This window comes from Tauraco erythrolophus, chromosome 6 (assembly GCF_009769465.1).
Source record: "Tauraco erythrolophus isolate bTauEry1 chromosome 6, bTauEry1.pri, whole genome shotgun sequence".
In the NCBI taxonomy this organism is placed as follows: domain Eukaryota; kingdom Metazoa; phylum Chordata; class Aves; order Musophagiformes; family Musophagidae; genus Tauraco; species Tauraco erythrolophus.
The window spans coordinates 6,664,455-6,686,646 of NC_141470.1; the positions used below are offsets into that span (position 1 = coordinate 6,664,455).

The following is a 22,192-nucleotide window of genomic DNA, read 5'->3' on the forward strand; positions in this document are numbered from 1 at the left end:
ACGGAAGAGGGGGAGAGCCAGGCTGGCGGACGTGTGAGCGGAGCTCCCGGCTGGAATGCACCAGCTCAGCAAGGGATTGTCCTCCCTGGGCCGGGCAGGCGCTGTGCCGTGAGCCTGGTGCCCGCGGCAGCTGCCAGGGCCATGGCGGCAGCAGACAGCCCCTCGGCTGCCCACCGGCGCCGTGACCTGTGCAGCCGAGGCATCCGCTTGGCCGGGAAGATGCGCTCGGACGTCGTTGACCTCCTGGACGCTTACGTGAGTTTTCCCATCTCCCTCCAGCGGCCCGCGGGGCTGGGAGCACTGGCGGGGCGGCTGCTGCTACGGGGGTCCGAGGGGCTCCCGGCAGTGGTGCTGAGGCACGAGGGCTTTGGCCCACGGCAGAGATGGGGGACGAAATGCTGCCGGTACCCGGGCTTCGGCACTGCCGGGCGGTGCTTGGGCTAACCTTGGGGTGCCCGGCCGCACGCTGCCCCGACTGCTTCCCGACCAGCGCTGAAGCTGAGCTGGAGAGCCGGTGCTGGAGGGGCTTGGGGCGAAGGGGGGGTGCCCCTGTTTCTGCTGCCACCGCTGATCCCCGGCTGCTCTCGCCTCCGCAGGTGGAGCAGCAGGGCCTGGACGCCTCAGCCAGCGTGGCGGCGGTGGAGGGGGTGCCGGCGGCGGCGGCGGAGCGCTGGGACGAGCAGACGGGGACGCAGCGGCTGCTGGAGAACCTGGCGGCGTACCGCACCTTCCGGGCACTGCTGGCCCAGATGCTGGAGGAGCAGCGGGAGCAGCTGGGTGAGGCCGACGTTGCCCTGGGCCGGGCGCTGGCAGCCGTCCTGCTCCAGGTCTCGGCCTTCGCCTACCACCTCGAGGAGCTGCTGCGGCTGGAGAGCCGCGGGGTCCCCAGCGAGGAGGGGGCTGCGCCTGCCCCGCCGCCCCACCTCGGCCTCTTCGAGAGGAAGCTGCGGGGCCTGGGGGTGCTGCGGGAGCTGGCCCAGTGGGCCGTCCGGTCCGCGCGGGACCTGCGGCAGCTGGCCAAGCCCAGCCCGGGTGGCGGCGCGGCCCCCGGCCCGTCTGAGAGCCCTTGAAGGTGGGTGCGGGGTGGGGTGGGGGCTGGGGGCCGGCTGGGGCGCAGCGAGGGGCTCTTCGCCCGCCCCTTCACCAAGGGGGTTGTTCAGGGAGGGGGGCGGCTGCGAGGGAACGTGTCGTTAACCCCCCACGCTTCTGGTGCTGCTCCCTGTGGGCCCCTTTTCCTGGGGGGAAACTGAGGCACGGGCCGCGCTCTGCCCCGGAGGGAGCGGGGATTCCCAGGTGGGGTGAGCCTTGGAGGTGGCTCGGGCTCTGCCGGCTGGGGTTTTGGAATCGTCCCCTGGGAAGCAGCTTTGTCGCTCGCCCCTCGGCAGGCTGCGGCAGCGCTGACCTTCGCGTTGAAATTCGGCCGCTGCCCGGCCAGGGGCTGCCTCTGGCAGACAGAAGCTGCCTCGGGGCTCTTGGCGTAGGCAAGGCAGGAACGGAGGGACAGAGAAATCCCACCTGGCGAAAGGAATCCCATGTCCCCCAGCTGCAGGAGCAAGGCTGCGCCTCCTGCGCGTGGACTCTTCTCTCCCGCCCCGCTTGCGTTTTCTGCGCATCAAATTTCTGCTCTGACTGCTTGGGGGCTTTGTCGGGGGACACGTGTGGGGGTACGGTCAGAGGGGGTTTCTTAACCACGTGGGCAACGTAACGGGAAGGATCTTTTAACTGGACGCTGTGATTCAGAAGACCCTCCGCGAGGAGGGGTGTCCCTGCAGGGGTTGCTTTGGGACTGGACGTGGCGCGGAGGATTATACAGCCCCAGCCACATTGGGTGCCCTGCGAAGGGGAACGCCACGGGGTTTCGCAGCTGCCTGGGTCACAGTTTTCTGGCTGAACGAGTGTGATGGCTGCTGGCTGCCGAGCAAATAAAAGGGCTGGGAGATGTACCAGGCTGACGTGAATTCCTGGGGAAGGTGGGATAGCAGGGCTCAGCATCACTGGAGAGTCTGGGCTGCCCTGTTCTCACCCCGGGGAGGGGTTGGTCCTGGTGAGATGGGAGTTTTGGGGGGATGAGACCCACTGGGAGGCCATTGGGGAAGATGAAGGAGCTGGAAGTAGTGGGAGAATGAGGAGGAGTTAGAGCGGTTGCCAGGGTTCTGCCCCATCCTGATGTGGCCCTGCCTTCTTCCCTGACCTGCGAGAGGGAAGGCTACGCAGGGGGGTGCTGGGGGCAGGGGGTGGCGAGGAGGCCGAGGACGTGTCCGGCCAGCTCCACGCAAAGCAGCTTCATCGTGATGGATGGTGGTGGCACCAGGCACAGCACCTGCCCCAGTGCCAGCGGCATCTGTGTGGGCACGGGGGTTGCCTGGGCACTGTGGGAGGACAAAGGGGACACCTAGGCAGGGCCCCCGCACCCGCTGCCCACGTCGGGGCAAGTGGGGCTGCAGGGCTGAGGCTGCCCCTGGGGTTGGGACGAGGGTGGTTTGGTGGTGCCCATTTTTTTTGTGGATGGTGCCCAAGAGGAAGAATGTGCACCTTCCTCATCACCACTTACTGCCTAACCTCTTTGCAGCTCAGACTGGCTTATTTGCAAAGTTTCTGCTTCCCTGCACTTGGGAATAACAATTTCTGGCCTTTATTTTTTTTCAGGATTAGTCAAAGTGAGTCCCTTTCCCAGCGAGTGTTTCTCTCTCCCAGTCATGTCTGCTTTGTGCACTTGAAGCCATCTTGCTTTTCTCCCCCTGTGCCCTTGGCCGGGTGCTCGTGTCCTCACCCACCTGCTGCCCCTCACCTTCCCGACGGCGGGCACGTACGTCTCAAATGCCACGCGGCCGTCTGAACCTCACGACCCGAGCGGGCAGGAACAGACTCCTTTTCTCCCACTGCAACACCCCGGGTAGGAGGTGACCTTCACATCCCCGGGGAGCCGGCCCCAGCCCTGGCACTGCTCCGTGCAACTCGATCCTTCCCGATCACGAGCCGAGCTCAGCCGGCCGCAGTCACGCTCCAGGAGCCGAAGCAGCGAGGGGGATTGAAGGTGGGCGACCATGTTGCTCCAGGGGCTGCGCTGGGCTGTGCGCGGCAGCGCAGATCGCCACTTTTGCAACCTTCCTGTTCCTTCCTCGCCACCCGGCCAGCGGCACTCGGCGCGTCTGTGTGCGCGAGCACCCACGATGCTTTGAAACAGCCACCGTAACCAGAAATGATGTATAAAAGCAAACCATAACCCAAAGCTCCATGGGCTGGCTGAGTGAGAGGCTCCAAGTCTCCAGCTTTCCCTGCCAGCAAGTCCCAGCATTCCGTAGGGGGGTGCTGACGCCTGAGCCTGCTGGGGTTTTCATGCCGTTTTTCAGACACAGCCCCGAAGGGAATCAGTAGCAAAGTGACGTGGTGAGAACAGGGGCATCCAGCGGCCAAGCGGCCAAGCGCCCTTGCTGCCAGGAGGCCCTTCGGACTGGCACTGCCACAGGCTGAAGTCACGTTGATCTGGGTGGCTGGAGGTGACTGAAGCTGTTGGAGACAGAAACGAAGAGCTTGAGGGGAGGACAGTGGTACCCGTGTGGCTAACGTCGCTGGGGACCCTGAATGGCCTCTTGCAAACTAAAAACCCACCCAAGACTGTGCAGTGCTGGTGGGAATGGGGAAATTGGGGAGGGGGGGGCCTGCATTCCTGAACCGCAGCAGGGAAAGAGCCACCAAAACCATTCCACGGATGTGTTTAATTTCAAAAAATAGATGTTTGGGGTTAATGAGTGCTTGGGTTGGGCAGGCTTTGTGGGGTTGGAAAGGTTTTAAGATGACCAAGGCTGCTCCCTGACCTCAGGCATGCCCATGCGTGGGTTCTGGCACCAGTGCTGGGCACTGGGAGAGAAAAAATTTCCCCCTTGCCTGTCGGGCACTGGAGGTAGGTGGGGTTCAGCTGTGCTGGTCCCACTGGCTCACCCGTCCTCTTGCATCATTCCACGCCAGTGTTGCAGTGCTGGCTCCTGACTTTTTGATCTTGAGCCGGGGTGGGAGGGAACATTCACCAGCGCTTTGCTTTTTAATAGCAGGAAAATCTTTTCCTCCCACCTGAGTCAGCGGAAAGGATTTCCCCAGGTTTCCCCATCGTGGCCTTGGCTGCACTTGCCTGCCCTGAAGGAGCAGGTGAACACCCAGAGGAGTGGCTCTCCGCTGCCATGCTGCCTTCCTGGGAAGGGCTGGGAACCCTCCCTCCTGGCAGGAAAATGCACTTCAAGCGTGGCCACGCGTCTCCAAAGGCGAGCTGGAAGGAGGAGAGATTTGCTTGAACTTCTGCTGTTCTCTCCTCCTCTCTCGCCGCGGCACTTGCCAGCTGGCATCACCGCAGTTAGTCCCCACCTGTTTCTTCCCCCCACTTTTTTTTCCTCCCTTCTTTTTTTCCCTCTATTTAGATCTTGCCTAATAGTTTCTCATCACAGGCACTGCTGGCGGACGCTTGGCGGGCCGGGCAGTGCCTGGGAAACAGGTTTGTCAGGAGGGGAGCGGCACCGGCCGGCGGGAGGTCGCGCAGCAGCACCGCGGGCCCCGCATCCCGGGGATGAACCGGCCTCTGAGCCGGACCGTGGGCTGGGGGATCTGCCGGTGCTGGGAAACCTGCGCGCGTGGGGACAGATGCAATTTGTATGGTTCTTCCTGAACCAGGCAAGGATGGGTGCTTTGGTTAACATCCGAAACATGCGAGAAAATTGGTAGTTTGTGTGTCTGAGTGCAGGAGCATTCAATGAGGTGAGAACTGTCAGCCCGTCGTTGACATCCTGCCGTTCCGGGATGCTGCTAAGTGGAAGAACAAGCTCAGGATGAACTTTTTGGGGCTGCAGGAAAGGGCCAGCTCTGGCTGCTCCAGCCCCAGGGAGCTGCTGTAAAGCAGAGGTGCCCGTGCCACCCCACCAGCCGGAGCACGCGGGTTTTGGCTGCTCCAGTTCTGGTGTGCAAGCCACCGGGCCGCCAAGGCACCTGGAAAGCGGAGCAGCATCCTGAAGGATTCACGGCCTCGCGGCAGGCTGAAGCTGCGGGAAATCTCCCCAAAAAGCACTTCCCAGGGAAACTAAACTGTGGCAGGCAGCTGGGAGCGCGGGGTACGGGAACCGGGGTTATGGCCCGGGTGCCCCTCAAGGCGTGCGGGGATTTGGGGCTTTGGGAACATTCGTGTGCAGCACGGGCCGTGGGCACGGGCGGTGCACCGGGGCGGGGGCGGCTCACCGGGCCGCTCCCTGCGGGCGCTGCAGACCGGGGACGAGGACGGTATGAGGAGCCCCGGAGCACCCTCGGGCCGCAGGGCGAGGGCGCGGGGGGCACCGGAGGCGGCCCCGAGGCTGCGCGGTGGGGGTACGGGGACACCGGGGCCCGAGGGGTGCAGGGCGGGGCGCGTGGGGAGCACCGAGCGGGGGCACCGGGGGGGTCTGAAGGGCGCTGCGCGGGCGTGCGGGGGGCACCGGGAGCCACCGCCATCCCGCCCCCCCCCCCCCCCCCCGGCGGGAATGGTTTCTCCCGGCCGCGCGCGCCGCTCCTCCCGGCCCGCTCCGCGCCGCCGGGCCGGGGCGGCGCGCGGTGACGTCAGGGGCGGGGCCGCCCCGCCCGGGCCGCGGCGCTGCGGTCCGCCGCGGCGCTGAGGGGCGGCCTCGCGTCCGCGCCCGCTCGGCGGCGGCCCCGCGGCGGGGGCGGGGGCGGGCAGGGCCCTGCGCCGCGCCGAGCATGCGAGTGCCGGCGGCGGGGCGGGCTGCAGCGGCCGCGGGGCGTCTGCGGCGGCCGGGAGCCGGAGCCGGGGCGGGCGGCGGAGCCGGGGCGGCGGAGCCATGCTGCTGGCCTCGGCCGTGGTGGTGTGGGAATGGCTGAACGAGCACGGCCGGTGGCGGCCCTACAGCCCGGCCGTCAGCCACCACATCGAGGCGGTGGCCCGCGCCGGGCCGCGGGCGGGCGGCAGCGTGGTGCTGGGCCAGGCCGACAGCCGCCTGGCGCCCTACATCATCGACCTGCAGTCCATGCACCAGTTCCGCCAGGACACCGGTGAGTCAGCCCGGGGCGAGCCGCCGGGCCCCGCGCCGAGCTCCCCGGGCTGCAGCGCCGCTGCTTCGCGTCGCCGGGCGCCGCACGGCCCCGCCTGCTCGCGCCTTGCGCCGGGCTCGCCGGCCCGGCGTCGCACGGTGCTCCGTGCTCCGGAGCCCCGTGGCTCCGCGCCGTGCCTTCCAGCGCCGCCTGGTCTCGCACCGCGCCGTGCTCCCCGCTCCGCAGGTGCCTCGCACCGCCCGGTGCCGCCCGGCCTCGCCCCGTCCTGCGCCCGCGCTGGCTCGAGGCCGGCGGTGCCAGGCCGCGGCTGCCCGGCCCGGTCAGGTGCTCCGCTGCCTGACACGGCTGATCCGGATTTGCTCTGTTCCCAGGGCCCTTGTTGCCCTGCGCTGGCGGGCGCAGCGATGCACGGCGCAGCGCTTTGCTGCCAGGTCTGGTGTTGCGCCGTGCCGCCCGAGCTGGGGCTGCGTTGCGTGGGGTTGCGTTGCGTGGCATCACACAGCGCTCTGCTGCCGGGTCCAGTGCTGCATGGCACGGCCTGAGCTGGAGCTGGGCCGTACCGCGCCGCCTTCCCCAGCCCCGTATTGCGTTGTGCTGCCTTGCCCCGCTCACGTCCCGCCACCTGCTCTGCCGCCGCCTTGCTGGCTGCGCGGCGCTGCACTGCTGGGCACTGTGCTGTGTTACACTGCCCGATCCTGGATCGCATTGCCCAGTGCCGTACCACATCTGGATTTGCCTTACACCATCCTGCTCTGCATTGCCCTGGAATTGCACAGCTCTGCTCCTCGCTGCCCAGTCCCACGCTCCTGCCCAAGCCTGTGCTGCCCAGGGTCGCCCGCTGCCGGCTTACATTGTGCCATCCCGCCTGGTCCCCAGGTGCTTGCAGTATCCCATGCTGCCTGGCCCTGCTGCTGCGTTCCTGATCCCCATGGGGCTGTGCTGCCCGCCCTCCTCCCTGCTGCACCTCTCTGGGCCCTGCTGCCTGCTACAGCCTTTTCCTCTCCTGGCCTGCAGAACCTGTCCCCTGCAGACCCTTCCGGGGGCTCTGCCCCACCATACCCAGCTCCCTCTGAGCTGCCCTCAACCCCAAAGGCCTGGTCTGTGTGATGCTGGGAGCCAAATCCTGCTCCGGGTGACGGCAGCCCATGGGGGTGCCCAGCTCGGGGGCACAAGCAGGTGGGGACATGCTCAGGGAGGGAACAGACAGGCATGGAGGTCCCCAGGGTGGTGGGGATGTGGAGAGATTCCTGAGGTTGTGGGGCACATATGGCCCTGGGGTTGTCTGGCATGTGGGGCACAGGCATCCACGGCGGGGAGGTTGGCACAGATTCGTGCCCTGCCAACACCCCCGTGGTGGCCGTGGAAGGAGGCCCAGCCGACGTCCCTGGGACCAGGGGTGCTGGGTGCAGTGGGGTGCTGGATGCCCTCCTTTGTCCTGCTTCCTCCAGCACCCGGGGGGCCTGCGGGGACCCTCCCCTGCCCGGGGGTGTGAGGACAAGGGGTCTCTGCGGTGGGGCTGGGCTGGGGGCCGGCCTCCGAGGGCTATTGTCCCGGGAGGAGGCCTGAAAGAGGGATTGTTCTGCCTCTGCCCGAGTTGCTGGGGACGTTGGTATTTTGGGTCATTAACCAGCTCTGATTTGGGGGGTCACGACCCTGGCAGGCCCTGAATAGCTATTGTCCCTTTTCTTCCCCCGCTGAATGGGAGGCCGGCCGGCTGCGCTGGGCCGGGGGCACGCACGGCGTTCCCACACCGCCGCCCGGGGACTGCCAGATGCTGCATGCCGCTGCTGCCGCCCTCCCCGCCTCGCACCGGATTAGGATAAATCACTGCCCCGCTTTGTGCTGCCGGCGCCGGCGGCTTTTCTCGCCCGGGTGCCCCTTGGCGGGATGGGGACGGCGGCCTGGCGTGCCTGTGCTGCGGCTGCGCCTCGTTCTCCGTAGCGGGGTGCTCGCCGTGAGCCTGTCGGTAGCACTGATAAACAGCTTTTCCTTTTTAGCCTGCTTTTTGGTGGGCAGTGGTCCTGTGTGGGGACCAGCGGTGGCGGCTGCTCCCAGCTCAGAGGTGGAGGTGAAAAGGGACTCCAATTCCTGCAGGCTTTGCCAGACACGTGGGGAAAAGCTGAAGAAGCAGGCTTGGTACTTCTCCCTGGGCTTCCTTGTTCCTGCCACTGGCAGCAGGGCTGAGCCATGGGGGTTTGCAGGACAGCATGGAGGTGGCGGTGCTCATGAGCTCGTCCCATCTATTAACCCAACAGCTCTGGGCACTAGTAGCACGCTCAGGATCAGACCCTGCGGCTGAGCCCGGCCACGCTCAGCCCACTCTGCTGTGCCACAGAACATCCCAAAGAGGAAGGCTTTTTCCTCCTTGTAGGAGGTTCCAGAACTTGCACCCGTGCTTTGTATGCGTCCTGGTCAACTGGGAGCGATGTGAAAGGAAATGTCTAGCAAAAATAAGGATGTGAGACACAAAGCCTTCGTGGTTTGCGCTCTCGTCCCCCTCTTAACACTCACTGACGGCAGAGCGGGAGCTGGGCGCGGGACCCCACTCAAACTCCTTTGCTCAGCCTCGTGGGGATTTTCCCTGTGCCACAGACTGGGTTTTCACTGTGGGCCGGTTTGGCAGCTGCGGGTGGTAGGGCTGGCGCAAGCCCCACTGCCTTCTGTGCGTGGATGCCTGTGCACGTCACCACTGTGGGGCTCAGAGCCGCCCCGTAAATCTTTTATTCCCCATCCCAGTCTGGAACTGAGAAGGAGATGGGGGCATGGTTGGCACTGCAGGAGCCTGGTACTAGCATGCCTGGTTTCATCGGGCTCCCACGGGAGGTCCCTGGGAGCAGGAGGGAGCAGCCAAGCGTGTGGTGCTGTTTCCCGATCAGGGTGGAGTGGCTGCACGCTGGGGCCGGGAGGGCAGCCGCCACCGTGTGCCGACGGGAGGGAATCTGCTTGTCCCTTGCCCGGTCACACTGGGGATGCACTCCTGCGTGGTGTGTGTACAGCCCGGGGCTCTCCGGCCCGGCGGCTGTGCCGGCGGCGGGGCGGCTTGGGGAAAGCGAGGCACCCCAGTCCCCTGGCAGGGCGGAGACATCGGCTGAGCCGAAAGCCATCCTGTCCCCGTGCCGAATGGCACTAGTGGGGCAGGTTGGAGCAGTTCTGCTCCCTGCCTGCGGGTGGGTGCTGGCACCAGGGTCTGATGTCATCTCTCACCCTCTGTCAGGCACTATCCGCCCTGTCCGGCGCAGCTACTACGATCCGTCATCAGCACCGGGCAAGGGAGTAGTGTGGGAATGGGAGAACGACAACGGGTCGTGGACGCCCTATGACATGGACGTGGGCATCACCATCCAGCGCGCTTATGAGAAGCAGCACCCCTGGGTTGACCTGAGCGCCATTGGCTTCTGCTACGTCATCGACTTCGCCACCATGGGCCAGATCAACCGACAGACCCAGCGCAAGCGCCGTGTCCGCCGCCGCCTCGACATGGTCTACCCGCTGGTCTCGGGCACCCTGCCCAAGTCGCAGTCCTGGCCAGCCAGCCCTGGGGCGGCGGCAGCCCCTCCGGTCCCTGCCTGCGCCTGTCCCCAGTGCCTCCTGGTCATGAGCGTCAAAGCCACCGTGTCAGCTGCCGGCCCTGGCACCGCCACCCTGCAGCCCCGCAAAGCCCCCCCCGCACCACCCGCTGCCCCTAAAGCCCCAGTGCCGGCCCCGGGGGCCAAGGCGCCCGACGGCGTGGCCACAGCGCGTGGCTCACTGAAGCCGCTGGCAGCCCAAGGGGGCCGGCGGCAGGCAGCCAGCACGCCCGCCCTGAGCTCCGCCAGCTCCACCGCCAGCCCCCCCGGCACGGGCAGTGGCAAGGCAGCCCGTCCCGGGCTCGGCACCCTGAACCGCAGCCACCTCCAGCGCCTGGCCATCGCCCAGTCCCGGGTGCTCATTGCCTCTGGGTGAGTCCTGCCGCGCGTGAGCCAGAGGGTAGTTTGGGGAAGAACAGGGGCAGCACCATTTTTTTTTTTTCCCCTCCCCAGGACACGGAGGGGCTGCAGCCCCAAGGAGGTCCCCACTGCTGGGGTGCTGTCACCCCTCAGCCTGGTGGGAGACAGACCTCGGTGGTCCCCAAGCTCCCGTGGGCAGAGGGCTCTGCTGGGCTCCTTGCCTTCCCCGCGGGTGCCTGGAGATGGGACTGGAGCGGGGATGGGGTGGCTCCTGCATCCCAATGAGGGGGCTGAGGCTGCTCTTTCTCTTGGCGGTAGGGGATGGGTGGGGGACTGCGAAAGGCCCAAAGAAAAGCCATTCAGGCCCCATGAGAAGAGGTCCCTCCAGACCCCCACCCTCCAAAGACCCTTTTTTTTCTGAGGAGGTGGGCATTAACGAGCCTGTTTCTCCCCTTTGTCTGGCTCTGCCGTCAGCCTTCTGTCGCAGCCTGGCCCCTTTCCTCTCCCTCTCCATCCTCCCCCTTCCCTCCACTCCTGACCCGCTGGGAAACTTTCCCATGGAAGAGCGCGCCAAGGGGAGGGGGAGAAAGAGCCACAGCAGCGACATGGCTGGAGGAGAAAAGAGGGAAAAAAAACCCAAAACAACAGACCAGCCTAGGGAGCGGTGACAAAAAGGGGCCATGAATGGAGGCGCGGGCGGGGTTTCTAAAGAGCGAGAGAAAAGGCGACGGTGGGGCGGGGGGCACGTTGCCCCGTTGGGGGATTCTCTGTTTCCAGCCGGGCCATGCAGTTGCTCAGGCAACTGTTGTTGTCTGGCCCTCGCTGAGCCGCGGGGACATGGGTGCCAGCCGTGACGCGGCATCTGTCGGCTCCTCGCAGGGTCCCCACCGTCCCCGTGAAGAACCTCACCGGCTCCAGCCCTGTCAACCCGGCACTGGCAGGTGAGGATGGGGCTGCGGTGGGGCGCCTGGTGCCTGCAGGTGCTGGCCCCCCCTGGGCGAGGAGCTGGCCCTAGTGGGGCGGTTTGTGGGGGAGAGCTGGGGTTTAGGGTGGTGCTGGTTCCTCAGTGCCGTTTTGAACCCCCTTGCCCAGGGATCACGGGGATCCTGATGAGCGCGGCCGGGCTGCCCGTCTGCCTGACGCGGCCCCCCAAGCTGGTGCTGCACCCCCCGCCCGTCAGCAAAAGCGAGATCCAGTCCATCCCCGGCATCTCCCACACCTGTCGCAAGACTACCAAGAAACAGGCCAAGAAGGGTGAGATGCTCTTTTCCACTTGGCCCCTGTTCCTGTCCCGCCTTCCCTACCTGCTTCCTCTGCCCCCTGTCCCCTCCTGCTGCCCCCGCAGTGGATTCCCCCTGTGCTGCCCTCCAGCCCCTCTGACTTGTGCTGTCCCGCAGGTAAAACGCCGGAGGAGGTACTGAAAAAATACCTGCAGAAGGTGCGGCATCCACCGGACGAGGTGCGAGCAGCGGGGAACGGCACTGGGGGGTCCCCCCGGGCGCTTTGGTCCGGGGAGAGTGACCGAGGACGCGGGCAGTGCCCCCACATTGCACAGGGGTCTCCGCCAGCCCTCGCAACTCTGCCCCGTCCCTGTCCCCTCCGAAGAGGGGCCGTGTGCCGCGTGCACGTGTCGGCTGGCCCCCGCGGTGGCCCGGGGTGACAGCATGGCGCCAGGGGTGGGTGCTGGTCTCCGGGCAGGAGCAGGACAGCTCAGCCCCATGTCCTCGGCGAGGCTCTGGCTGCTTCCGCCGGTCTGACCCTCTCTGCTCTCCTCCCGTGCAGGACTGCACCATCTGCATGGAGCGCCTCTCCGCACCTTCCGGCTACAAGGGTCCCCAGCTGGCCGTCAAGCCCGACCTGGTGGGGAAGCTGGTGAAATGCGGCCACGTCTTCCACCTCCACTGCCTGGTCGCCATGTACAACAACGGCAACAAGGTGCGAGGCTGCAGCCCTGGGGGATGCCCGAGCTCCCGGCCGTCGGTGGGATGACGCTCGAGTCCTGCTGCCCCGGAGGGCCCTGACTGCCCTGACCTGACAGAGGGTTTAATTTTTATCGGCAGCAGCACTTTGGGGCTGCTGAACCAGAAACCGGGGTTGTGTGGGTGGTTTTCTTCCCCACTAAGCCCAGATCTGTGTCCTTGCTTTCTTTCCTGGGATTAGTGGCGGTGAACGTTGATCCCCACGTGTTTGTGCAGAGCTCCCTGGCACCTGGCACCAGGCAGTCATTTCCTAGCCACCAGTGGGCTTCCCTGAGCCCTCTGCAAATGGCCCTTGTGCTCAACGTTCCCAGGAAAACACCTTTCACATTGCTTGGGGGTTTTCATTATTTATTATCTTTCCTTCTTTGGAAAACAAAAACACAAACCCAAAACAGAAGTAGGAAAAGTAGCGAGAACTTTGAAAGTGATGAGGACGAGAAATGCAGACTTCAGATTTTTTTGGTTAAAGTTGTGTTGCTGTAGCAAACTCTCCCAGCCCTACCCCCTGCTTCCTGAGTGGTTTTGAAATTACTGTTTTCCTGATGAAAACAGCATTCAGTGCTGCTCAGGGATGAAGTGCCTGGTGTGGCTCGGTGCTGGTAGGATACCAGTCTCATTAGTTTCCCTCTTTTCCTGCTCTCAGGATGGAAGCCTGCAGTGTCCCACCTGCAAAACCATCTATGGGGTGAAGACAGGGACACAGCCGCCGGGGAAGATGGAGTATCACATCATCCCTCACGCGCTGCCCGGCCACTCGGACTGCAAAACCATCCGCATCATCTACAACATCCCTCCGGGGGTGCAGGTGTGGCCTGGTCCTGTGCCCAGGGGGGTAGGTGGGTGGTCCCCTGCGGCGGCCCGTGGCCCTTTGCCACCGCCACATTACCTCCAGGTCATGCTGCACCTCCTGCCCTGACCCAGGGCTCCGGGTTCAACGATGTCTCGGGAGCTGCGTGTGCGTAAGGGTGTTGCGGGAAGTCTGGGGTTCTCGGTGGCGGGGGACGGCGGTGTTTAGGGCTGCCATGCCGGAGTGCGGCCACCCGCACCGCGGAGTGCACGGCACAGCAGCAAGCAGCTCTGCGTCCTCTAAGGCTGGGAGGTTACCTTGTACCCGGAGCATCCTCCTGAGCTCCAAAAAGGCTTTATTCCTCTCCCACTCCACATGCTGCAGGGACCGGAGCATCCAAACCCGGGGAAGAGCTTCACTGCCCGCGGCTTCCCCCGGCACTGCTACCTGCCAGACAGCGAGAAGGGCAGAAAGGTGAGGGTCTCGCCCGGGCGGCCGGAGCTGGCCAAGGCCTGCTCCGGGGCTATCGCGCGGGAGAGGAAGCGAGCAGCTCTTTGGGGCACGGGGAAAAGGACACGGGGCTTATGCAGGCACACCTGGGTGGCCGTTTTCCCCGTAGCCCACGTGGCACGCTCTGCAGGAGCCCAGCGGTGTTCCTGTGCGCTGAGGGAGGTCTGCAGCCTGGTCTCGCTGTTTTGATTGGGGCAGGACCCAAGGATGGGGTGCCAGGCTCCCCGGGAGGGCTTGGCTGTGGGTTGCCCACGTTGGCCCCATGTTGCTGGGGCGTACCAGGATGATCGGGTGGGCTCTGAGCAGGAGCGGGTGCTTCACCCCCACCTTGGCCGTGCCGCCTGCCCCATCTCTCCCCTCCACAGGTACTGAAGTTGCTGCTGGTAGCTTGGGACCGGCGCTTGATCTTCGCCATTGGGACCTCCAGCACCACGGGCGAGTCAGACACGGTGATCTGGAATGAGATCCACCACAAGACAGAGTTTGGCTCCAACCTCACCGGCCACGGCTACCCCGACGTCAACTACCTGGACAATGTCCTGGCCGAGCTTGCAGCCCAGGGCATCACGGAGGACAGCCTGGCACAGGAGAAGGACTGATGCTGTGGCAGGGAGGCAAGGGAAAGGGTGCCCCTGCTGCCCCCCCACCCCCCCACGTTCCCCCCGCGGATAAAGCTGCTGGAGAAACCTTCCTGGGGGCTTTGCAGGGGACCCCTGGAGCCCCGTGCTCCCGGTGGCACCCACCCAGTGGGAGCATCCCCAGGCTGGCAGGGGATGTGGAGAAGGTCCTTTTGGCCGTCCCCTTTGCTCCCGCGGGGAGGGAGCCTCCCCACACAGAGCCGCGGGGCTCCACGCTGGCCTGGCTGTCCCTGCCGGCCGGCATCCTGTTCCTGCTGTCGCCGTGCCAAGGGCTTCGGGGTGCTGGGCTCCCCCTCCTCCTCGTCCATCGGATGGTGCCAGCCTGGCCTGGCACCCCTGACACCCGCGTGGGGCCGGGACCTGGGCTGGGGCGGGAGCGGGGCCGTGGGAGTCCTCCTCGCTCTGCCTCATCCCTCGGCTGTCTGTTCGTTCATTGTCCCATCCGGTACCTCCTCACTGCTCTCCTGTGTCCATGGAGGTCAGGGGCGTCCCGCTCTGCCTCGGCCGCCCCCCAGCCCCTGCCCCCTTCCCCTCCTGGTTGTGTCCAAGCTGTGCCCCACGGGGTCCCCTCGCCTGGGCTGCCCCGCGCCAGGGAGGGGAGGTGGGTGGTGGGAAGGGGGCGCGGGTGGTGGTGGGGGCACGTTTCCTGGCCTGTCTCCCACCGCCCCGTAGTGGGTTCCTCGGACTGTTCGTATGGGGGTGTCCCCGCGCTGAGTTTTTATATACCTCGTGTTTTGGGGTTTTGTCGTACATACATACACGTATAGGTGGTGGCATTCTGGGGCGTGGCCCGGGTGCCCAGAGATTGCGGCGCTGTGGCCAGGCAGGGGGCTGAGCCTGGTGGTGTGTGGGGGGCTCGCTCCCCTGCCCCGGAGCAGTTGGTGCCCCTGGGGAGGCCTGTGGGGCCAGGCGCCGGTGTGGGTGGGAGACGTTCCCCATCGTGCCACGTCCCAGCACTGGCCCCGGAGGTCCCTGGGGAGGCCCTGGGTGGGGGGGAGGTGGCTGCTGGTGGGTTGGCACTGCGGTTCTGGGCTGGGGCCAGGGGGTTGGTGTGGGGAGGGCAGTGTGGGTGATGGGGACTGGGGGGATCGCATGGCATCTTGGGGTCCCTGCCAGCCCCCATGGGACTTCACAGGGTCTCTGGGAGCCGCCCGTGACAGGGTGCTGGGAGTCCCAGCAGCTCAGGGGGCTGCCCTGGGGGCACTCTCCCCGTTGGCAGGGGCTGCCCGTCCTTGTGCCCCTGTCCCACGAGACCCCCGGGGTTGGGCAGTGGAGTCGGGGACAGCACCCACGGCTGCCCGGGCTGCCCGCAGCCCTGGACTGTTCCTCCCTGAGGGGGGGGTTAAGGCCTCCTCGCCCACTTTGTTGCATTCCCCTCCTGGTTTTTGCGGGGGGTCACCTCGACCTGTGTGCCAGGGGACAGCGCCCGTCCTGCTGTGCGTCATTCCGTTGTCGGTGTTTCCCCTCTCCCCAGCACGAGGTGAGTGTTGCCCCGGCCGGCAGCCCCGCGGAGGGGCCGGGGGTCAATAAAGCGGATGGCAGGGGACACACACTGTCCCCGCACGGCGTGGCCTCTCCGTTGTCTTCTGTCCATCGTCTGTGTGGCCCGGCGAGCGAGGGGACGCAGTGGGGGCGGCCAGGCGCCCCTTCGCGCCAGTCTGTCCCCGGCAGTCCTTCGCGTGGGCTGTTATTTTCTACCTCACGGGAGAAAATCTCTTTCCCCGGGAACCCCCCTTCTTGGGCAGCTCTGCAGCAGGGTGATGGCTCCTCCGCCCGAGCCCTGTGCTTCCCTCTGCAGGAAAATCCCTGGCTGGAGCTGTGCAAAACCCTCCTGTGATCTCGGGGGGGAAAAGGGGCGTTCTCCTGCTCTCCCCGGGTGCCAGCCCGACGGCTCTTAAGATGACACAGCCTTTTCACAACATGACTTTTTTTCTTTTTTAATGCCGTGTCGCCTACGCAGTTAGCTGCTGGCTGAAATAAAAGTGATCCGTGCCTCTCTGCATGCGTGTGTATATCTATCCCGATAGATATACATGGAGACGGGGCGCCTTCCGGGTGCAGCGGGGAGCAATCGGTGGCCAAATCCGCGCGTGTCTCCGCAGGGCCCCTCCGCTCTCTGCTTTCCCGAGAGGGGGAGCGTCGCTAATGCGGTGGGCGCTGGCCCTGGGTGCTGCGGGGGCTCGAGGGGCTGGGGGTCTGTTCCCTGCAGTCAGGCTCCAGCACACGTCCTGCCCAAGGGTGGATGTGCTCGAGTCCTGCTGGTGTTCCGTGTGTCAGGGGAGGGCAGGAGGGGCTGCGCAGCTCTTTGGGGCCAGCCTCGGGGCAAGAGTATGGTTGTGCTCACTATCTTCTTCTCTTTGGGCACCCAGTGACCCCAGCAGTGTGCTGAAGGGCCCTGGGTCGCCTGTCTTGGGTTTGGGGCAGGGGGACAGCTGGGGCATGGCTCACAGGGCAGGGGAGACTCGCTTATCTCTGAAGGGGCAGAGCCCTGGGGCTGCCTGGAGGTGCGGGAGATGCAGCTGTGGAGGCGCAGAGGCTGGCAGAGGGAGACCACGGTGGGTCTTGATGACAGGTTGACCCTGGGAGTTGGCCTCCTGGGTCAGCCGAGGAGGGACGTCCGAAGGACCATGGAGCCTCTCAGGTGCTGGAAGCTGGAGCTGAGGATGCAGTGGAGGGTGACAGCACGTGTCACCCCATCGAGGGATGAGCCTGGCACCTCTGTGGGCACAGGGACCCTCAGCTCCAGGGGGCGAGGGGCAGGGGGCTGGTGGTGCTGCGCAGCTTTGCCCCTGGGAAGGGGGTTGAGCAGGGGGCTTTGCCTGGGTTTGGGGTGTAGGGTATCGCCTGGGTTCGGGGTGTAGGGCATTGCCAGGGTTCAAGGCATAGGGCATTGCCAGGGTTTGGGGCGTAGGGCATTGCCTGGCAACTGTGGGGTGTGCAGGCTGTGGGACGCTCACGCCATCGGCCCCTCTGGCTCTTGCTGGTACCCGTCGCCCACGCTCAGCACAGCGCTGTCCTCGGGGCTGGCGGCGGCCAGGCTGTCCCCTTTGCCCATCGCGCGGTACCCCCTCGCCTTGTACCTCCGGCGGCTGTAGTAGACCATTGCCAGGATAGTGGCCAGTCCCGCCAGGACTGCCGCAGTGACACCGGCCACCTCGCCTCCCGTCAGCCCCTGGCCCCTCACCATTGCCGCCGCGTGCCGGATCTCTTCTGGCCCGGCCGGCCGCCACACCTGGCTCTGCCCGTTCCTCACCCAGGCGCCATCCCCATCCCCACTGCTCACCAGCACGGTGTTGATGGCCGGCAGGTTGGTGGGGGGCCGGGTGAAGGGTGGCAGGTGGGCGGGCGGCAGCGAGCCCCCTGTGAAGATGCCGGCCTGGACGCAGTACTCCACCTGGCAGCTGTCACTGATGAGTGCCAGGTGCTGGCTGAAACCTGGGGGGCAGCTCTTGGTGTGGGGGTCCTCCGCGGTGCGCTGACGTTGCCCTGCCAAGGGGTTCCCTGCCTGGCAGCTGAAGAAGCCCCCAAAGGGCACCGCGTACTGGCCGCCTGCCTCGTAATCCTGGCTCACGCACACTCGGAGCTCGTCGAAGAGCTTCAGTGGGAAGTACCCCGAGGGGCAGGACTGGGCACCGGTGACGGAGTTGGCGCTGTGGGCGCTAAACAGCCCTCCAAAGAGGTACCCCGAGTCGGGGGCCGCTGGCCCGCTGGCAGCGCACCAGTAGGCACTGAATTGCACCCGGGAGAGCCAGAAGACATCCCGGCACTCGCGGTGGCAGAAGATGCCCAGGATGCACTTGTTGTGGCACTCGAGGTGGCTGTGGCCTTCTTCCCGCTCCTGCGCACCCAGCAGCACCGGAGTGTAAGTGGCGGGGCAGGAAAAAGCCCCAGTGAGGGGGTTCCTCTGCTCCAGCACCTGGCACAGCGTGCTGGTGTCGGGGCCGGCCAGCCCAACACACTCCTGGAAGGCCCCCCCGAAGGTGAAGTTGGTCATGGAACCCTCACAGGAGCCATCGTCAGCGTTGGCGTGGAAGTTGAAGTTGGGCGAGGTGGCGTCGGTGCAGCCCAGGTAGGTGTTGAAGGTGTAGTAGCGGCGGATGGCCATCTCCACCCGCCTGGCCAGCTTTTTCACTGTGGGGGTGGGCAGCTCTGGCAGGGAGCTGGGGTTGATGAAGAAGTACAGGGGCAGCCCTGAGCGGTCCAGAGCCACCAGCTGGTTCCTGATCCCCTCCTGCCAGGTCTTGAGGGTGATGCCTGGGTAAAAGGGGGTCCCACCAATGCTCTCCACCCTGGAGTTGGTGCGGTTCTCCAGATACTGCTTGACAAAGCTAGCGCTGACGTCCAGGGACTCCTCGCTTTTCACGCCGATGATGCTGTGAAAGGCCACACCGGCCGAGGCAGTGACGGCACTCCGGGTGGCCCAGCTGTCCTTCAGGAAGGTTGCCTTGATCTGGTCTTCCTGCACCAAGCTGGCTCCAGCGTCCACAGAGGTGATGGTGTGGGTGCCGTAGTTCAGCACCAGCACCTCAGCCAGAAAGTCAGCCATCCGTGTCTGGTTGTTTTCCAGGTGGCTGGCGATCGTCAGCAGCTGCTTCCTGAAGCCCTTGTCCAGGACTGCCCCTGGGTCAACCTTGGCAGTGTACACTAGGTTCCTGACTTGCACGCGGGTCGTGACAGCGTGGTCTTTCACTTGGTGGGTCTTGGTCCGGTGGAAGTCGTGGGAGAACTTGCCGTTGATAGAGGAGAAGAGGGACAGCTCTAGGTTGACGGAGGCGGAGGTGATGCTTTGGTAATCTTTCCAGGACTCAATAATCTCAGAGTTGATGTCCAGGTTGCTCTGCTTGCGAGGGATAGTGAAGATCTCATCTGGGATGATGTAAGATCCGTCTTCGGTGGTCTTGCAGAGCGAGTAGCCCAGGTTGATGACTCTGCCCATATCCAAATTCCGAAGGTTATCCCAGCCCCCCCCAGGCAGGACTTCCAGACTCGGGAGCTTCAGGGCCTTCCTGCACTCCAGAAACGCGGCAGAGGAGGGCAGCTCCTGGGGCTGCTCGGCCCCTCTCACCCGTGCCACCGAGGCCCAGGCGAGCAGGACCCCCCACAGCACCCAGCCCATGGCGGACGTCTGCGCGGTGAGGCTGGAGCTGGGGAAATGAGCTGGCTGGGGCGCAGCTGCTGGGTGGTTCCTCCTTTTGGGGGTCGAATTAACAAAAGGGAAAGGAGAAGTGAGAACTGATGAATGTGAGAAACAACTGAGTGGGGTGGAAAGCAGAGGTGCCCCAAGCCCATGGCCTCCCCGTTGTGAAACCGCCCTCTCCCCGTGAAAGCCGCTCTGCTGGGGACGGGGCAGAGAGGAATCTCGCCTTCGGCTCCTCGCCGTGCCCAGGGAATTTCGCTGTGTGAACCTCCCTTGGCCAGCACTCAGGTGAATCCCCACTGGCCCGGGGTGGCCCTGGCTCCTTTGTGCCGTGCAAGGACCTGTCCCAGCTCCATAGCCCCGGGGTCCCGCTGACATGACGGGGTGACACCTGGCCCCGGTCTCACGGGCTCTGCTGCTGACCCCGAGGTGGTGCAGCGTGATCTCAGCACGGGGGGCAGCGTCATGCTTGTCTACCCCTGTCTGACTTGGGGAAGAGGCTGCCCGAGACCCCGGGGTGGCACTGGTGGGTTCAGAGGTTCCCGACGTGGGGGCCAGCCCATGGCACAGGTGTCCCCCCTTGTACCAACATCTGCATTAGGGCCCTCTGCAGCCTCCTCTGCCCCATCCCTGTCCCCCCCTCAGGGCCCGCAGTGGGGAAAGCACCTCCTGCTCAGGACTGCTGAGCCTTGGGAAGGTGGTCCTGGTGGCACGGAGCTGGCTCTGCCCAGGGATGCTGGCGTGGGGCTGGGCCCGGGTTTCAGCCGCGCAGGACAGCTGCTGTGCCTTTTGGAGAACAAACAGTTAAAGCAGCTTCTGCTGCGAAACCTGTGAGTCTTTCCATATGGACAGGCTCACTTCCTCTATTTTTGCTGGTTAGTTCCTCTTCCCGGGACGGTTTTGGTACGGGACAAGGCTGAAGCGAGGGCTATGATGGAGGGGGGACACTACAGAAGCACGTGTGCCTTTGCCGGGATAACTCTTCGAAGGGACGACAGGAGCGCTGCTGGGGCTGGCCCTGCTGGTGCCAGCGTGGGGCTCGGGCCCCGGAGCTGCTGGAAAACCCTGGGGCCGGGAGCCCCGTGCTGAAAGCTCCCACACCCACCCGGAGCCATCTGTGTTTCAGACTGGGCTGTGAGGTCACCTCACCCAAAATGTGCCACCGGTTTCACGGCTGCCCAGCTGCGAAGCCCCAGCAGCAGCCCCCTGGCAGAGAGCTGTGCCTGGCGGTGGCTGTGGCCGCTGGCAGCAGAGGAGGGACAGGAGCCCCAGGGACAAACAGGAGCTGCCCTGTCCCTTGTCTCTCCACCGCGCAGGAACGGCTCCCGGACAGAAACCTTCTCTGTGCCACGTCCGCTGCCGTGAGCCGTCCCATCTCATGGTGGCCGAGGTGCAGCAGAGCGAGGCAAGAACCGTCTGCTGCACACAGCTGGGTGATTACAAAAAATAATTCTCCTTCCTGACAGCCACGGGCAATGAGCAAGTGCTGAAGCAGGAGAGCAGCCATGCTCCGTGCTTGCTGGTTAGCAGGCGCCAGGAGGGGAGGCAGAGCCCTGGGCAGGGCAGCTGCTGCTGTCCAGAGGGCGAGGAAGAAGAATCGAGGGAGGATGGCCACCAGCAGAGCTGCAGGTGCTTGAGCAGGAGGGGCAAATGCAGTTAGACCTCCCCCCGAAAACAGCAGAGCCGTTAAATGCTTAGCGCCGGGGCGAGGGGTGGGACGTGCCGCTCACAGCAAGCCACGGCGCTAGCGTGACCCGCGTCGGCAGAGCCCAGCACGGACGGAGGCAACGGAAAACCTTTCCGGTGTCACCTCTGGGCTGCCGAGTGCCAGGTCTGACTTCTGGCCCTGTTGCCAGGCCTGGGGGGGACCTCTGGCCACCCAGGTCCCAGCCCCGAGGACACGACGCCCTGCCATGCCAGGCTCACGTGTTGTCATCCCGCTGGGGCTGCCCGCGGGCTGAGATTCCCCCGGCGGGGGTCACGTGGCCCCGTCCTGCCACTCGTCCTGGCACTGGGAGGCCGAGAAGGAACTGGGCTGGGAAGGCAGCGCAGTGCGGTGCTCTGACTGCAGAAAGGAGGTGGCCTTTGAAAAATGCCCGAGGGCTACTAAAAAATGCATCCCTTTGCAGCAACGGTCCTGGGGAGAGGAAGGAGAGACTGTTGCTCAGCGCACAGAAGAACCGCAGGCGGTAACCACGGAGCCGCGTGAGCCGAAGGGCTCGTGGGGATCACTTGGGGCTGACGTTAAGGAGGAGAAGCACGAGGTGTCGGCCAGCTGCTGGTGGCTGGCTCGGGTCGCCGCACAGCGCCAAAGCGCGGAAATCGCTTAGGACCGGTGAAAAACTGCGGGTGTATCATGCCACCAAAGAGACACAGAGAGAGGGTATATGCACCCACCCACCCATCTAGATGTCTAAGCTTTTCTTCGCTATGCAGAAAGCTGAAAGGGGAGAGGATGCTTCTGCAAGAAACAAACCTTTTGTCCTCATTGATATTTTATTTTCAGGCAAAGCTTGGAGAATCTTGTCGCAACGAGAAGCGGGGAAATGCGAGTTGAAAAGCCATCAGAATGAACAACGTGAGGTTTTCCAGTTTTGTTCCCTTTTCTGGCTGTGACTGTGAGCTGTTGGCCGCGGAGGCGGCCCGGTTTGTGGATTTCTGTGGAGAAAGTGGGACTGAGCAGTTCTGCGAGCTCTGCGCCAGTAAATGAAGGAGAAAAAGTGGGAACTGAGGCCGTGCAGATGCAGGTATGACTCGAGTGGTCACAAGCGTGGTCCTGGCTGCTTGTTTCAATTAACGTCTCTGCATTAAAACGGTGATTCGATCCAGTACCAAGACCTGCCTCCTGGAGAGACCCAAACTCAAAGCACCTTCAGGCAGAAGGGCCCTTTCGCCTGGAAGTCAGCTGCAACCTGTTTTTCTACAAGTGATCTCCTGAAACATTCCAGACTCTGTAGACCATCTCGACAGGGTCCGGTCGTTCCCCAGCAGAGCACTGCCACAGCAGTGGGGAGCCCAGGAGGTCCTTGGGGACGGTTTCACCGCACCACCAGGACCGGGGACGGCCGCCACGCACACGGGGATGGCCGGGCGCAGGAGCCAGCGTGTCCCACCTGACCTCTAGGCACCTGCAGCCAACTTTGGCTACTCCTGTTCCCTGCCCCACCTGGTGCAGACCAGTGCTTTAAGCTGCT

At 64.8% G+C, this 22,192-nt stretch overlaps 3 protein-coding genes across 3 annotated transcripts; 2 read left to right on the plus strand and 1 right to left on the minus strand.

Moving 5' to 3' along the window:
* The first annotated feature begins 141 nt into the window (after positions 1-141).
* On the plus strand, positions 142-1,070 carry CNTF (ciliary neurotrophic factor). The gene is made up of 2 exons (XM_086614038.1): positions 142-255; positions 597-1,070. The coding sequence occupies exons 1-2, from the start codon at positions 142-144 to the stop codon at positions 1,068-1,070; spliced, it is 588 nt and encodes a 195-aa protein (XP_086470164.1).
* A 4,740-nt stretch (positions 1,071-5,810) lies between these two features.
* DTX4 (deltex E3 ubiquitin ligase 4) lies at positions 5,811-13,842 on the plus strand. Its single transcript, XM_086613239.1, has 9 exons — positions 5,811-6,021; positions 9,236-9,959; positions 10,827-10,888; positions 11,040-11,201; positions 11,345-11,406; positions 11,730-11,882; positions 12,570-12,731; positions 13,098-13,187; positions 13,589-13,842. Exons 1-9 carry the CDS (start codon positions 5,811-5,813, stop codon positions 13,820-13,822), a joined length of 1,860 nt encoding a protein of 619 aa, XP_086469365.1. The 3' UTR covers positions 13,823-13,842.
* Positions 13,843-16,814: 2,972 nt separating this feature from the next.
* MPEG1 (macrophage expressed 1) lies at positions 16,815-18,977 on the minus strand. The gene has a single exon (XM_086613811.1). The coding sequence runs from the start codon at positions 18,975-18,977 to the stop codon at positions 16,815-16,817; it is 2,163 nt and encodes a 720-aa protein (XP_086469937.1).
* Positions 18,978-22,192: the final 3,215 nt, after the last annotated feature.

Coding starts and splice junctions, on each gene's coding strand:
- CNTF (XM_086614038.1), top strand. CDS start 142: ATGGCGGCAGCAGACAGCCCCTCGGCTGCCCACCGGCGCCGTGACCTG. Junction 256..596: donor TTGACCTCCTGGACGCTTAC/GTGAGTTTTCCC, acceptor TCGCCTCCGCAG/GTGGAGCAGCAGGGCCTGGA.
- DTX4 (XM_086613239.1), top strand. CDS start 5,811: ATGCTGCTGGCCTCGGCCGTGGTGGTGTGGGAATGGCTGAACGAGCAC. Junction 6,022..9,235: donor CCAGTTCCGCCAGGACACCG/GTGAGTCAGCCC, acceptor ACCCTCTGTCAG/GCACTATCCGCCCTGTCCGG. Junction 11,407..11,729: donor TGCGGCATCCACCGGACGAG/GTGCGAGCAGCG, acceptor CCTCCCGTGCAG/GACTGCACCATCTGCATGGA.
- MPEG1 (XM_086613811.1), bottom strand. CDS start 18,977: ATGGGCTGGGTGCTGTGGGGGGTCCTGCTCGCCTGGGCCTCGGTGGCA.